General features: G+C 34.4%; 1 protein-coding gene across 1 annotated transcript in view; it reads left to right on the top strand.

Moving 5' to 3' along the window:
* The first annotated feature begins 1048 nt into the window (after positions 1-1048).
* Drl-2 (tyrosine-protein kinase derailed 2) overlaps positions 1049-13362 on the top strand; it is a 39716-nt gene continuing 27402 nt past the window's right edge. The window contains exon 1 of the mRNA XM_028319850.1: positions 1049-1157. Coding sequence (XP_028175651.1) covers positions 1049-1157 — 109 coding nt within the window. The remainder of the gene's footprint in view (positions 1158-13362) is intronic.

Raw genomic sequence — 13362 nt, 5'->3', positions numbered from 1 at the left:
AACGGAAACGCCGCCCCCTGAGACAAATTCAATTAATTCCCTTTAAAACAGTCTCTCTCAATGGAAGCCTTTTAAAATTTAAACACATTTTGACTCTGTCTGAAAGAACTTTTCGATAACGTAACTTTGTTACTTTCAAAACCCTTTTGAGCGGGAGGCGCAACAATTTTGAATATTTTTATTCCTATTCCAGGTTTAAAAATTTGTTACTGGCATAAAACATAAGTGAAAAGAGAACGAAACTTAGCGACTGTACCTGTTTCAGTTATTTTTTTATGCACCCCAGAATTTTTTATGCATAACAAGACAGGTAGGTATTTGGCCGTAATCGCCCCTGGTGTTAAGGGATATGCAGTCTAGGATGGTACATAATATCTGCCCTGTAAGTGTCTATTCACTCTCGCTTTGAAAAGGCCCTGATTATAGTGTTCGGAAATATATTCTTTGTAGGTATTGTCTTATAAACGCCTGAAAACATTTTACACTGTATTTTATTGCCGAATACAAAGTTTAAGTAGCATATCAAAAATAGACTCACTTCATTGACATACAGAAAAAGTACATACTTGAAAAGTACATAAATAAAATTTCAACTAAACTGAAGAATTGAAAATGTCGAAAGTTCGAAATAGGACGTAATAATGTGATGCCCTCACACTGATTTTCAAACTCGTGAATGAGTTTGAAAATCAGTGTGNTCATTCACTATCACAACTTTCATCCCTATCAAAAGTACAAAAACAAAAATAACCGGTAAGTATACCTTTACTGAACTGCGCATGCCCCAAAGTAACTTGTTGGTTTACCATCCACTGAGTCGGCAGTGCGGCGCGGGATCGCGGACGCGACGCGTATCGTCCACGCACCGAACTCGCTACGATCTTACGTAGCAGAAAAAGTATAAACTGTCAGTTGTTTTTGAATTTTCAAAATTTGAGTTTCGAATTCGAATTCTAACCGGCCATGGATGGGACGTAGTTTTCTTTTGTTTTTAAAACAAGTGAAATGAACTGTAAAGTGAAACTGAAATGACTTGAAAGTGAGTGAGATGGCTACCAAAAGACTGATCATCGCCTGGGCAGTATGGCTTGTGTTGCCGCTGGCGACCAGCCATCTGAACGTGCTGATCAGCAAGGCAGAAGTTATGAAGCTGCTGGGTAAGATTTAATTGCTTTCGATTTGATGCAAGTGGAACGAACTCGGAGGCGACAATTTGCCGCCGACAATTTTAAAGGATATCTCTATTGTAAATTGTTAGGTACTAACTTTGTAGAGATACAAGAAGACACAAATTTAATTTTAGGAATGAACAATAAAATACTGTACGTTGAAGCTTACAAAAATTGTAATAGGTTATTTGTTTAAACAAATCTTTATAACAAAAAATACCAGATCATACCTCATAGCTAGTCATGGGGATACTATTATACAAAAAAAAATTGGATTGATAAAGTTGATTAACTACATACAACATGGAAATCTTATGTTCTTGTTATTGTTCTAAAACGTTTACTATAAATATTAACTCTTATTTATTTTTTAATGTCCTGTCCACATATTTTTGTCCATTAATATAAACACCGGGCGATATGAATTTCTGCTAATAGTCGGAAGAACTACAAGATTAAAGCTAGACCATTTTTGCAAATACAATGAAAACTGCTCAAAAACAATACATTGGCGGACTTAATACCATAGAACATTGCTTACACTGGAGTAAACGGTGCATAAAAGTTATTAAGAAACTTACATAACCTTTGAAAACGCAGCGTGAGACGTCCACCCACACGGTGGACCTCATAAATGATAATAACCTTTTAAATATTAGCCAATATGTTTTAGTATACATTGTGTGTTTCTGTTATACATCATAAGCAAGCGATCTTACCTCATCAGCTCACAACTTCTCGTTATATGAAATTGTTTCGCCTTAGGCCTGAATAAGGTTGTGAAGCCAACCCTTTGGTTTATAGAAGACTTTGTGATGCTTCATATCCAATAAATGTTGATTACTTATTTTCAAGCACCGTATGGAAAATTGGATGCTTCCCGTACAAAATATATTGTTCAATTGAGAAGCAAAAGATGGGAAGAAGACATTGGCTTGCTAATTAATTAACTACAGCATACAACTTTTTAATAGGACTTGGTACTTTAATTCGAGTCGAAGCTAAATACACTAACGCCCATATTAACAAACATTACTATGAGGTGTCACAGTGCTCGTGGACGCACAGGGTGACACATGAACCATTCAAAGATCTCTATTTGTTTATTTTTTATCGCTAACTAAACTTTTGGTTACAGTTTTCACGAAAAACGTGACATTATCTAAAATGGTATCAGATATTTATTTAACAAGTAGAGCTCACTATAAATATGTAGCTTTGCTGTTTCATATAAATGTGTTTGCTCTTGTTTAAAGTGAATTTTGATATTTAGCTTTTCTTTTTCATTTAAAATGTATTTGGTATAATCCAAAGCGGATTTCGATATCTACACTAATATTATAAAGAGGAGAGATTTGTTCGTTTATATTGAATAAGACCCGACACTGCTGCACCGATTTGAAAAATTATTTTACCATTCAAATCCTACATTATTTCTGATGAGCATAGGCGGTACTTTTATGATGTCGTCGGCCCACCTTGTGGGCTGTCTCACTCTGCGTTTTCCGGTACGCGGCCTCCACTCCAGAACCTAGCTTGCTGCAAAAGTAGCAGGAAGTCGCTGGACGCAGGCCGCCACCAACCGGGTAACATGGAAAGCATTGGGGGAGGCTTATGTTCAGCAGTGGACGTCCTATGGTTGAGATGATGATGATGATGATAGGCGGTACAACGTTCGCCGGGGCAGCTAGTAATAAAAACAATTACGTCATCCATGTCATCAATGTAGAGTTACCAATTCTGCGCTAAACTAAACGAAACTTGCTACCATACTTTCCGATTGTTTACCCCAAACACCTCTTATACTTAAGAGTATATTTCCCCCGTTTCCTATCAGTGACACTATCAGGCCTAATACAAAGACCCCCGACATCCCCTGCCGGGAGATCAAAAAATGTAATTATCTCCCCTGATCTACCCTCAACCATTTATATTTGTTCTACAAATTCGACGGATTCCGTATACGCAATTGAACCTGTCTCCGTTGTAAGTGACGATACGATTTCTTAGGCTGGGTTGCACCATCTTACTTTAACTATGATAAACGTCAAAAATCTGTCAAAATCCAAACAAAAGCACCGGTTATAGTCAAAGTTAGGTGGTGTAACTCAGCCTTAGGCTTTAAGACATTATTGATTTGAATAAGAAATTATTGAAAAAAAAACTTAGATTAATTAATTAATTTTAAAATATAAATTAGGATAAGTATGAAAATTTTCTAGTTTTTTCGTACTGTTACACATTATTATCATTATGGGTAGATACTTTAACAAAGCATTACACTCAACATTTTTTTATCTGACGAGCATTAATGATGTTATTATATTACATGCAACATTATCAAGTTATTGAAAATATAATAAAGTTTCAGTCATAATTTTATAATTAATCGAATTAATTTTAGCTTTATTTCCATCCGACGTTTTAAGATTTTTCTCGTTGTTTATAAGGCTTAAGTAAATCCGGCTTTTCTTTAGCTAAATAACTATAATTTCTTTGATCCTACATGATCTAATAAAAATAAAAGTAAAATCCCATTTCGCGATGCATTCTCTACTACAATGGAAACGCAACCTAGCAACTACTACTAGTTTATTACTTTAGGGTGCGTCCGTCAGAAATATACGAATTGGAATCTTATTAGAGATAAAAGAAACTTGACATCGTTCAATGCATACGGAATGTCTGACATTGGATTGAGCAGTAAACCAAGCTGTCGCGATGAATGGGTAGTAAGGGAATAAACATCATGAGTAATGTATGGCCACCCTGTATTGTGGATTTTATAGATGTGCAATGTGGAGATAGGAATTTAGTGCTCTACCGTACTTTTGTCGTAACTCAAAACACACAAAAGAAAAAAATAATGACACGTAAAGGCAGGAGTAACCCTATCTCCTAAATTAATTAGTCCACACAAGTAAAGACGTTTTTAATTTTGATTCATCTTTTATTTAACTGATTAAAACGAAGGTCTAAAAAATTCCTCTTTAATTTATCCTTGTGCCAAAATCCTATGCATATTTTAGCTCAATTCAAAACTTGAACAAACTAAAATAAACAATAAATGGTAAATTAAAAACTAACCTTTATTTACTGTCTAATTTTAAAGTATAGTTTTAGATACTCTACCTACAGTATTACTGTCTTTTGACTTGATAGAACCGTCTGGATTTTTCATTTCAGTCAAACATTCATTAGAAACAGATCTCAATGAGGGCAACTTCATTATAAATTTCAAACAATACTAGTTATTCAACAAACTTTGAAGTCGGAATTCAATACAGAAGTTTCTTAATTAACAATTTCAACGTACACGCCTCACGGAACAAGATACATAGCGTTTTATAACTTCGATAAAATAATATTATTACAAGAGATTTATGTGACAGTAGACTCACTACGTAATTAACCCCTTGAGAATCAATAAGAGAAGGAAAGAGAGAAAATAATCTTCAAGTACTTTTTTAATGGCCGCCGTAATATAGGTAAACATGAGATAACGTGACAAATAATTAATTTTTAAAAAAANACAATTTGCCGCCGGCAATTTTAAAGGATATCTCTATTGTAAATTGTTACTAACTTTTTAGAGATGCATGAAGACACAAATTTAATTTAAGGGATGAAAAATAAAATACTGAAGCTTACAAAAACCATAATAATCTGTTTAAACAAAAATTTTGTCACAAAAAAAAACAAATTATAACTCAGATAGCTAGTTAACCATGGAGATCTATTTCACAAAAGTAATAGGATTTTTAATTGACGACTACAACCTAGTAATTAAGTTCTTGTTATTGTTCTAAAACGTTTTCACTTTAAATGTTACAATTAATATCAATATCCTGCCCAAATATTTTTGCTCCCTAATATAAACACCGGGAGATATAATTTCCGCTAATGGACAGAAGAACTACAAGAGTAAAGCTAAACGTAGACTCAATTTTGCAAATACAATTAAAACTGCACAAAAACAATACATTGGCGGAATTAATACCATAGAACATCGCAGAAATTGGAGTAAACGGTGCCTAAAAGTTATTAAGAAACTTACATAACCTTTGAAAACGCCTCATAAATGATAATAAATGACCTTCTAAATATTAGCCAATATGTTTTAGTATACATTGTATGTGTTTCTGTTATACATCATAAGCAAGCGATCTTACCTCATTAGCCCACAATTTCTCAAAATTGATTCGCCTTAGGCCTGAATAAGGTTGTGAAGCCAAAAAGAAGACTTTGTGATGCTTCATATCCAATAAATGTTGATTACTTATTTTCAAGCACCATATGGAAGATTGGATGCTTCCCGTGTAAAATATATTGTTCAATTGAGAATTAAAAGATGGGAAGAAGACTTTGGCTTGCTAATTAATTAAGTGGCTATTTCTCATCGCCACGGTTCTCATCGTCACCTTCGTGGCGAATTTTATGTCTNCTCCCCAATGGTCGAAGCGTTACTGACGTTAACCGAATAGAACACTGTGATTGGTTCCTGGTGTTCGGTTTAACGGCAATCTTGTATTATTACTCAAAATTTTAGGTACCTAAAATCGTGTGACCAACGTATTTCGCTTTCTCAATTCAAAATAATTATAAGAAGATATTTTTTTGACTATTGTGTGGAAAGTATATTTAATTACGATGATTTTAGTTTATGCTACACACAAATTGAATGAAAATTGTGAATGCAGTAACCAAATGTTTCATTGCAACTGAAGGTGTGACACGATGAGAACGCGAAAAATGACCCCGTTTTTTATCGTTTCATGTGATTTTTTCGTATTATTTTTGCTTCTATTACGATAAAATTTATTTTGTATGTAGCTAAATATGTAGATATTTTATCACCTGATTTCAAAGGTATTGTTCTAATTTATACCGTTTATGAACTATTATTGTGTGACCATCAAAGAGTGTAAATGAGAAGTACCCAACTACAGCATAGATCTTTTTAATAGGACTTGGCGTTTTAAGTCGAAGCTAAATACACTAACGCCCATATTCACAAACATTACTATGAGGTCTCACAGTGCACGTGGATGCACAGGGTGGCACACGAACAATCATAGAGCTCTATTTGTTTATTGTTTATTGGTAACTAAACTTTTGGTTACTGTTTTCAAGAAAAACGTGACATTATCTAAAACGGTATCAGATATTTATTTAACAAGTCGAGCTCACCATAAAAAGCTTTACAGTTTCAGATTTAATGTGTTTGCTCTTGTTTGAAGTGAATTTTGATAATACATAATAGCTTTTCTATTTCATATAAAATGTATCGGGTTTCGATATCTACACTAAAAGAGGAGATATTTGTTTTTGTAGTGAATGGGCTCCGAAACTGCTGGACCGATTTGAAAATTTCTTTACCATTAAAATCCTACATTATTTCTGATGAACATAGGCGGTACGGAGTTCGCCGGGGCAACTAGTATTAAAATAATTACACCATCCATATCATTAATGTAGAGTTACTCTGCGCTAAACTTAGGCTTAGATTGCACTATCTTACTTTAACTTTGACAAACGTCAAAAATCTGTCAAACTCCATACAAAAACACTGGTTATAGTTATTCTTCTTCTTAGTCGGGCACTCTTGTCAGAGTGGTCGTGGTTGCGCTGACGAGATACATGGTGGGGTAATTTCATCTCCGAGGGTAGCTCTTCTAGCGATGTGCTTTCATATCTGACAGTTAGAGGGTCGCGAGTACGCTGGACCATGGTGGACTCAGTGGCCTTTGTGATGGCGTCTATCCAGCGGGTTGGCGACCGACCGCGTGCTCTCTTGCCTTCAACCTGGTGTTATGGTTATAGTTACGGTCTTTAGGTGGTGCAACTCAGCCTTGCTACTATACTTTCCGATTGTTTACTCCAAACACCTCTTATACTTACGAGTATATTTCCCCCGTTTCCTATCAGTGACACTATCAGGCCTAATACAAAGACCCCCGACATCCCCTGCCGGGAGATCAAAAAATGTAATTATCTCCCCTGATCTACCCTCAACCATTTATATTTGTTCTACAAATTCGACGGATTCCGTATACGCAATTGAACCTGTCTCCGTTGTAAGTGACGATACGATTTCTTAGGCATGTCATGATTGATATGAAAAAAATCTCAAATTAATTAATTTTTAAAATAGAAAAGGTTTTCTTTTTTTTTAAATAACTCCAAATACTTAATAGAATTGCCTAAGGTGGGAATCAAACCCACTTTTTTGTGTTATGTGATAAATTTAATTACCATCACGGATATCTAAACATAGTCAATTAATACGTTTACGTTTATTTTATCTGACGAGCAGCTAACTCATTATTATCAAGTTTTTAAATGAAATAAATTTTTATATTCTCGCAATTATTTTTAATTATTAAGCATTATGTGTTTCATTTCGTTGTTTAATGTAATATTTTATTATTTACATTTTATAACCTACCTTATTATTTCATTGACTTTAAATATTAGTTAATCAGGCTTATATTCGGTCTTTGCTCAGTCAGATATCCATGTTTTCATTTCCCACAGACTAATGTATCTCAATTACTTCTTTTTTACTTTTTTAGAAGTGTTCTAAAAAGAAGTAAAAACCTCTCCCATTTCGCGATGCACTCTACCACAATGGAAACGCAACCTAACAACTACTACTAGTTTATTACTTTAGGGAGCGTCCGTCAGAAATATACGAATTGGAATCTTATTAGAGATAAAAGAAACTTGACATCGTTCAATGCATACGGAATGTCTGACATTGGATTGAGCAGTAAACCAAGCTGTCGCGATAAATGGGGAGTAAGGGAATAAACATCATGAGTAATGTATGGCCACCCTGTATTGTGGATTTTATAGATGTGCAATGTGGAGATAGGAATTTAGTGCTCTACCGTACTTTTATCGTAACTCAAAACACACAAAAGAAAAAAAATAATGAGACGAAAAGGCGGGATTGTAAGCCTACCTCCTAACATAGTTAGTCCAGACAAGTAAAGACGTTTTTAATTTTGATTTATTTTTTATTTGACTGGTTAAAACGAAAGCATATAATAATGCCTCTACTATTCATCCTTGTGTCTAAATCCATTGCATATTTTTAGCTCAATTCAAAACTTGAACAAACTAAAATAAACAATAAATGGTACATTAAAAACTAACCTTTATTTACCTAGTCACATTTTAAAGTATAGTTTTAGATACTCTACCTATAGTATTACTGTCTTTTGACTTGATAGAACCGTCTGGATTTTTCATTTCATTCAAACATTCATTAGAAACAGATCTCAATGAGGGCAACTTCATTATAAATTTCAAACAATACTAGTTATTCAACAAACTTTGAAGTCGGAATTCAATACAGAAGTTTCTTAATTAACAATTTCAACGTACACGCCTCACGGAACAAGATACATAGCGTTTTCTAACTTCGATAAAATAATATTATTACAAGAGGTTATTGTGACAGTAGACTCACTATGTAATTAACCCCTTGAGAATCAATAAGAGAAGGAAAGAGAGGAAATATCTCCAAGTACTTTTTTAATGGCCGCCGTAATGAGGACATGACAAAAATGATGTAAAACGTAGACTTAAACCCACATTGTTTCTTTTAAATCATTGAGATCACGAAAATACTGTTGGTATAAAAATGGAAGAAGCGAAATATTTCATTTTGTTAAAACACATGAACTTATGTAGTAACTTTCAATTCACATGAGTAGGTATTATTTTTGTCTATATGTGTGTGTAGAGCTACGTAAAAGATTTAATTTGGATTCAATTACCGATATAATCATCTTAGAGACTAGAACGATTCATTTCTACGCCTCTTGGTAAGTCCACTGAAGTTACTTCAGCAGCAACTGCAGTAGTTGCAAACCCAAAAAAAGAAGAATATTATTCAATTTCATTCAGTTTGTTTCGTAAAAAATATCGACATAAACGAGAAAGGCAAGGTTTTTTTAAGCAGCACAAAGCTGACTATTGCATTTGTATAGTCTTTGACTGCAGTCGATCCTGAGGTTAAGTGAGATGCAGTCTAGGATGGTACATATTTTATCAGCCTTGTGCCTATTCACTCTCACCTTGAAGTAAAGAAAACAAAGCGCGCCCACTTAAACATATTTACGTTGTGCTATTATTAATCTTCAAGGATGTAACGCAAAGAACAATTTACTTATTGTGACTACTTGACTTCCAATTTGGACGAGTAATTACTTACAAAGTTACAATGTTTTTCGATCAATCTTAGACAAGGACGTTACTCGTAAGTATCGGTTTTTTAATGGCCCACTTTTTTGCAGCCTGTGTCTCAAAATATGGTAGTAAACCTTCCACAAAAAGTTTTTTAACATAAAAGTAACTGGCAGGATTTTCATTTAATTATTTTATTCATAAAGATCTACCAACAGAAATTGTTTATGGCTAAATCGTGTGTTAGCGTCAAATAGTTCATGACACCCAAAGTCAAAAAGTTGAAATTAATATTGTAACAAAGATGTCTTGCGAACTTTTTGGCTACTTTGGGTGTCAAGAACTAATTGACGCTGCACTACATAAAGAATTAGAATTTTCTTGAAAAACTTTTAAAAATACAAAAATGTTGACCGAATTCAGAAACAACATTAAATATCGTTTAGGTTTACTTCGCCTTAGAATCAACAAACTCCATCCGTCACTCGATTAAACATCACTAATGACAAATGACAGTCGTATGTGTCGAAAGTAATAGAGAAAAGTGACATCTGTCGGTCGGGGCGAATTAATGACAGTTCAAACATCAATTTAGACGGGCCTTATCGGCTCCCGGCAGCGTGGGGTTACTTAGGGACGGTTTATAAGGCACGATTAGCTTGTGTTCGGTGGGTCACGTACGACTATTGCCCTAATGGGTAAAAGAGTTTTTTTTGTAAGATTATAACGTCTAAGATTATTTCTGAGACTTAATAAAAAATATTGTCGCTAGTATGATCATAAATTTTCATTTTAATCCATAATATGATGATAATGTTAATGAAAAGGATTCACATTTTTAACAGACATTGACTCTACATTTTTTTAAATGCTTCAGTTTCATTCCAGTATTTTATATTTAAAAAGCATAAGCAGCTTAAAAAAGTCTACATAAATATTTTAAATTAAAGTAATTGTATTAAGGAATCGTGTGGTGTAAAATACCACCACATGGGCGGTTCTACACCCCACCGCCATTCGGCGGGTGTGATAATTGAGTTCTTTTATAACTACGTTATAAATACTCCGATGCGGTTTGTTTACGGTCCTATACACTACTTTAATATAATAAAAAGTTCTGCTTCGAATGGAAATCCTTTGTCCAGCAGTGGATGTCAATTTACTGAAACGAACGACAATAAAAATATCACATGGTTCTGTCAAGTCAAAACTTTTTTGTGAATACGAGAAAACCAAATTAATGTTGTTTATTGATACTACATTAGTTTACATTACATAATCACTTAGTTTAAAAAGAACTAGATAATAAATATATTATCTATCCACCGGTTTTCAAAAATCCTGCCAAAAAAAACACGAATATACCAAAGTAGTGCTACACATATACACCCCTCATTCTCTAACGGTGGTTAAAAATTGTTATACCTAATTGTTTTATTGCCCCATCGGCAGCGAGTCTTTGACAGAACTATTATAGAGACCCCAATGTTACTGTATAAAAAAAGATCTTTGTTCAGATATTACACGAGCATTTATTGTGATTATCAGTATCAATACAAATATAACATACTAGCGGCCGCCCGCGACTTCGTACGCGTGAATCCCGTTTTTCCCGCTAATTCACGTTCCCGTGGGAATTTCGGGAATTCCTTTCTTAGTGCACCTCTACGGTACCTAAGCTACGTCCCTTCCAAATTTCAAGTGCCTACGTTTAGCCGTTTAGGCTGTGCGTTGATCTGTCAGTCAGTCAGTCAGTATCTCCTTTTATATATTTAGATTTAATAGGTTAATAGGATAAACAACATATACCTTACAATAACACATAAAACACACACAAACTGACAAAGTAAATATTTTGGAAGAAAGTCCCGAGGCCAAAGTAACGAATACAAACACACCCATGACTATGTCTACAGAGCACACCTTCTACACACCATAATCTATAGAAATAATATCCATGAACTATGTAAGACGTCAGCACATCGGGTTATACATTTTTGTGGCAAAATCGCCCTTATGAGAACTACAATAAGATTAACCAGTGTATACCTTGATTAGCTGTCGTCAGTATGTAAAGAAGGTATTAACTTAATCTGATAATGTTTAGTAGTGTAGTAGTGGCAGTCTATTATTTTTCTTAAATGTCTTCTTCATTTAAACAGCATCGACTGTCTTTTGTCTTTTTACTTTTGTTTCATCTCAATAGACCGCTGTAAAATCGATCAGTAAAGTTAACTAAACTAGTAGCTAACATTATAATTTGCGTGATTTTAAACTTTCGCGTTCTTTGTGTTTTAAAAGCTTTTCGCCTAATGGTCCTTTCGGCTAAAGACCTGAGAACTTTATAAAACGATCAGTGCTTTTGGTCCTAACTAAATTTATACTTTACGATAATAATTTGTTACGTATATTCACGCTACCATTGTAGGCAAACGTGACAATATGACATTACGATAATACCCGTAGAGATAGTGGCGGTGGCGTTAGTAGCAAAATTATATTAACTACGGGTACAGGTCAACGATTTGCCTCTCAGTTGGTCGAACTGCCTTTTTGGACTAGCTTTCGCCCACGATTTTACTCGTTTGGGTTTTGGCCTATCAAGAAAGTATTTCACGGCGCAAAATATGGTATTAAAATCTAAGTTATTTTAAAATAGGTACTTTAAATATTTACATTTTATTTTTTAGAACTAAACTATGACCTGTAACATATGTTTCCAAGATCAACCTTTGTAAAGAAATCTTTCGTTAATCGTTAATTTCGAAGGCCTTTGTCCATTGGACGTCAGTTTTGAATGAAACGAACGAACAAAACGCTGAAATTTTTGACCTAAGTCCAGTATAAATTAATTCAGCGGCTTAGTAACAAACAAACGGACTAATTCTATATTAATACATTCTACAGAGTATCTTATATTAGTAGATTCGATTTTCTCCCAAATTCACAGTGGAATGTCCTTGCTCAAGGACACGATGTATCCCTCGGACGGTTCAGGAAAATCACATTTGGAATTCCCAGAACACAATAACTTAATAGATGTTATATTACTCGAATAATGTGCGGGCGATGGCAACATTATGGCATATTTAGTTGAAATAAGTGCGAAATTGCTACAAAAATATTTGCAGAAAAAAATAATTCTAGTTTCTTTAAGAGTAAAAAAATACAAACTATAATCTTATGACTATATTTGCAACATGAAAATTATTTATATTGTTAATAACAATGTTCAGCTTGTACTAGGTACTTTTCTGCTTTAGATTTCTTAAAACAAAGGAGTTTCAGAGATTAATAAACTACTACTTTGCCTGGCCCATTCCCATTTTATTTGGGGTCGGCCCTCCGCGTCATGCGTCTCCAGGCGGCTCGGTCCTGGGTTGTCTTACTGTTAACTTGGGCTTCTTTGAGGTCGTTATTGATTACAGACATCCATGTAATTCANCAAAGGAGTTTCAGAGATTAATAAACGATAGAATATATTAAAACCAATAAGTGAATATCTTATTTCCTATAGTTTCGTATAACAGCTGCTTTCGTATCAAATATTCGTTTATCAATAAATAAATAGGTATATTCATACGAACCTAGTTATTTCAGACATTCTGTCGGACTTTCATGATATTTTGTTCCTAGGAGTCCCAATTTTAGCACAAATGTCACACTAAGGGTTACCTTAACTAAGGAACCTGTTTACAGGACAGGTCTGTCCCAAACAGGTCATTTGCTACAAATGGCCCACTTGTTGAAGCAGTAATGAGACCCCTGTTGCTCTCACACTATGTTTTGCTCACGGGGGGTCGCAGTGTGATGGCCCCCGTCTTGGTAATGCATGACGCCACATCGTTAGGGGACATCATGTTTGTCCTCGTTTTTAGGTAGTTCACACTGGTAGTATCTTATTACGTACTAGCTGACGCGGCGAACTTTGTACCGTCTATATTATAAAATTCTTAGCCAATGTTATCGGGGAGAATTAGTGTTCTAACTGTGTGAT

Source organism: Ostrinia furnacalis, unplaced genomic scaffold, assembly GCF_004193835.3.
Source record: "Ostrinia furnacalis isolate ACB-3 unplaced genomic scaffold, ASM419383v2 OfSCF7336, whole genome shotgun sequence".
Lineage (NCBI taxonomy): Eukaryota > Metazoa > Arthropoda > Insecta > Lepidoptera > Crambidae > Ostrinia > Ostrinia furnacalis.
Note: the sequence above shows the minus strand (reverse complement) of the source record. Positions and strands in the feature narration are given on the sequence as shown.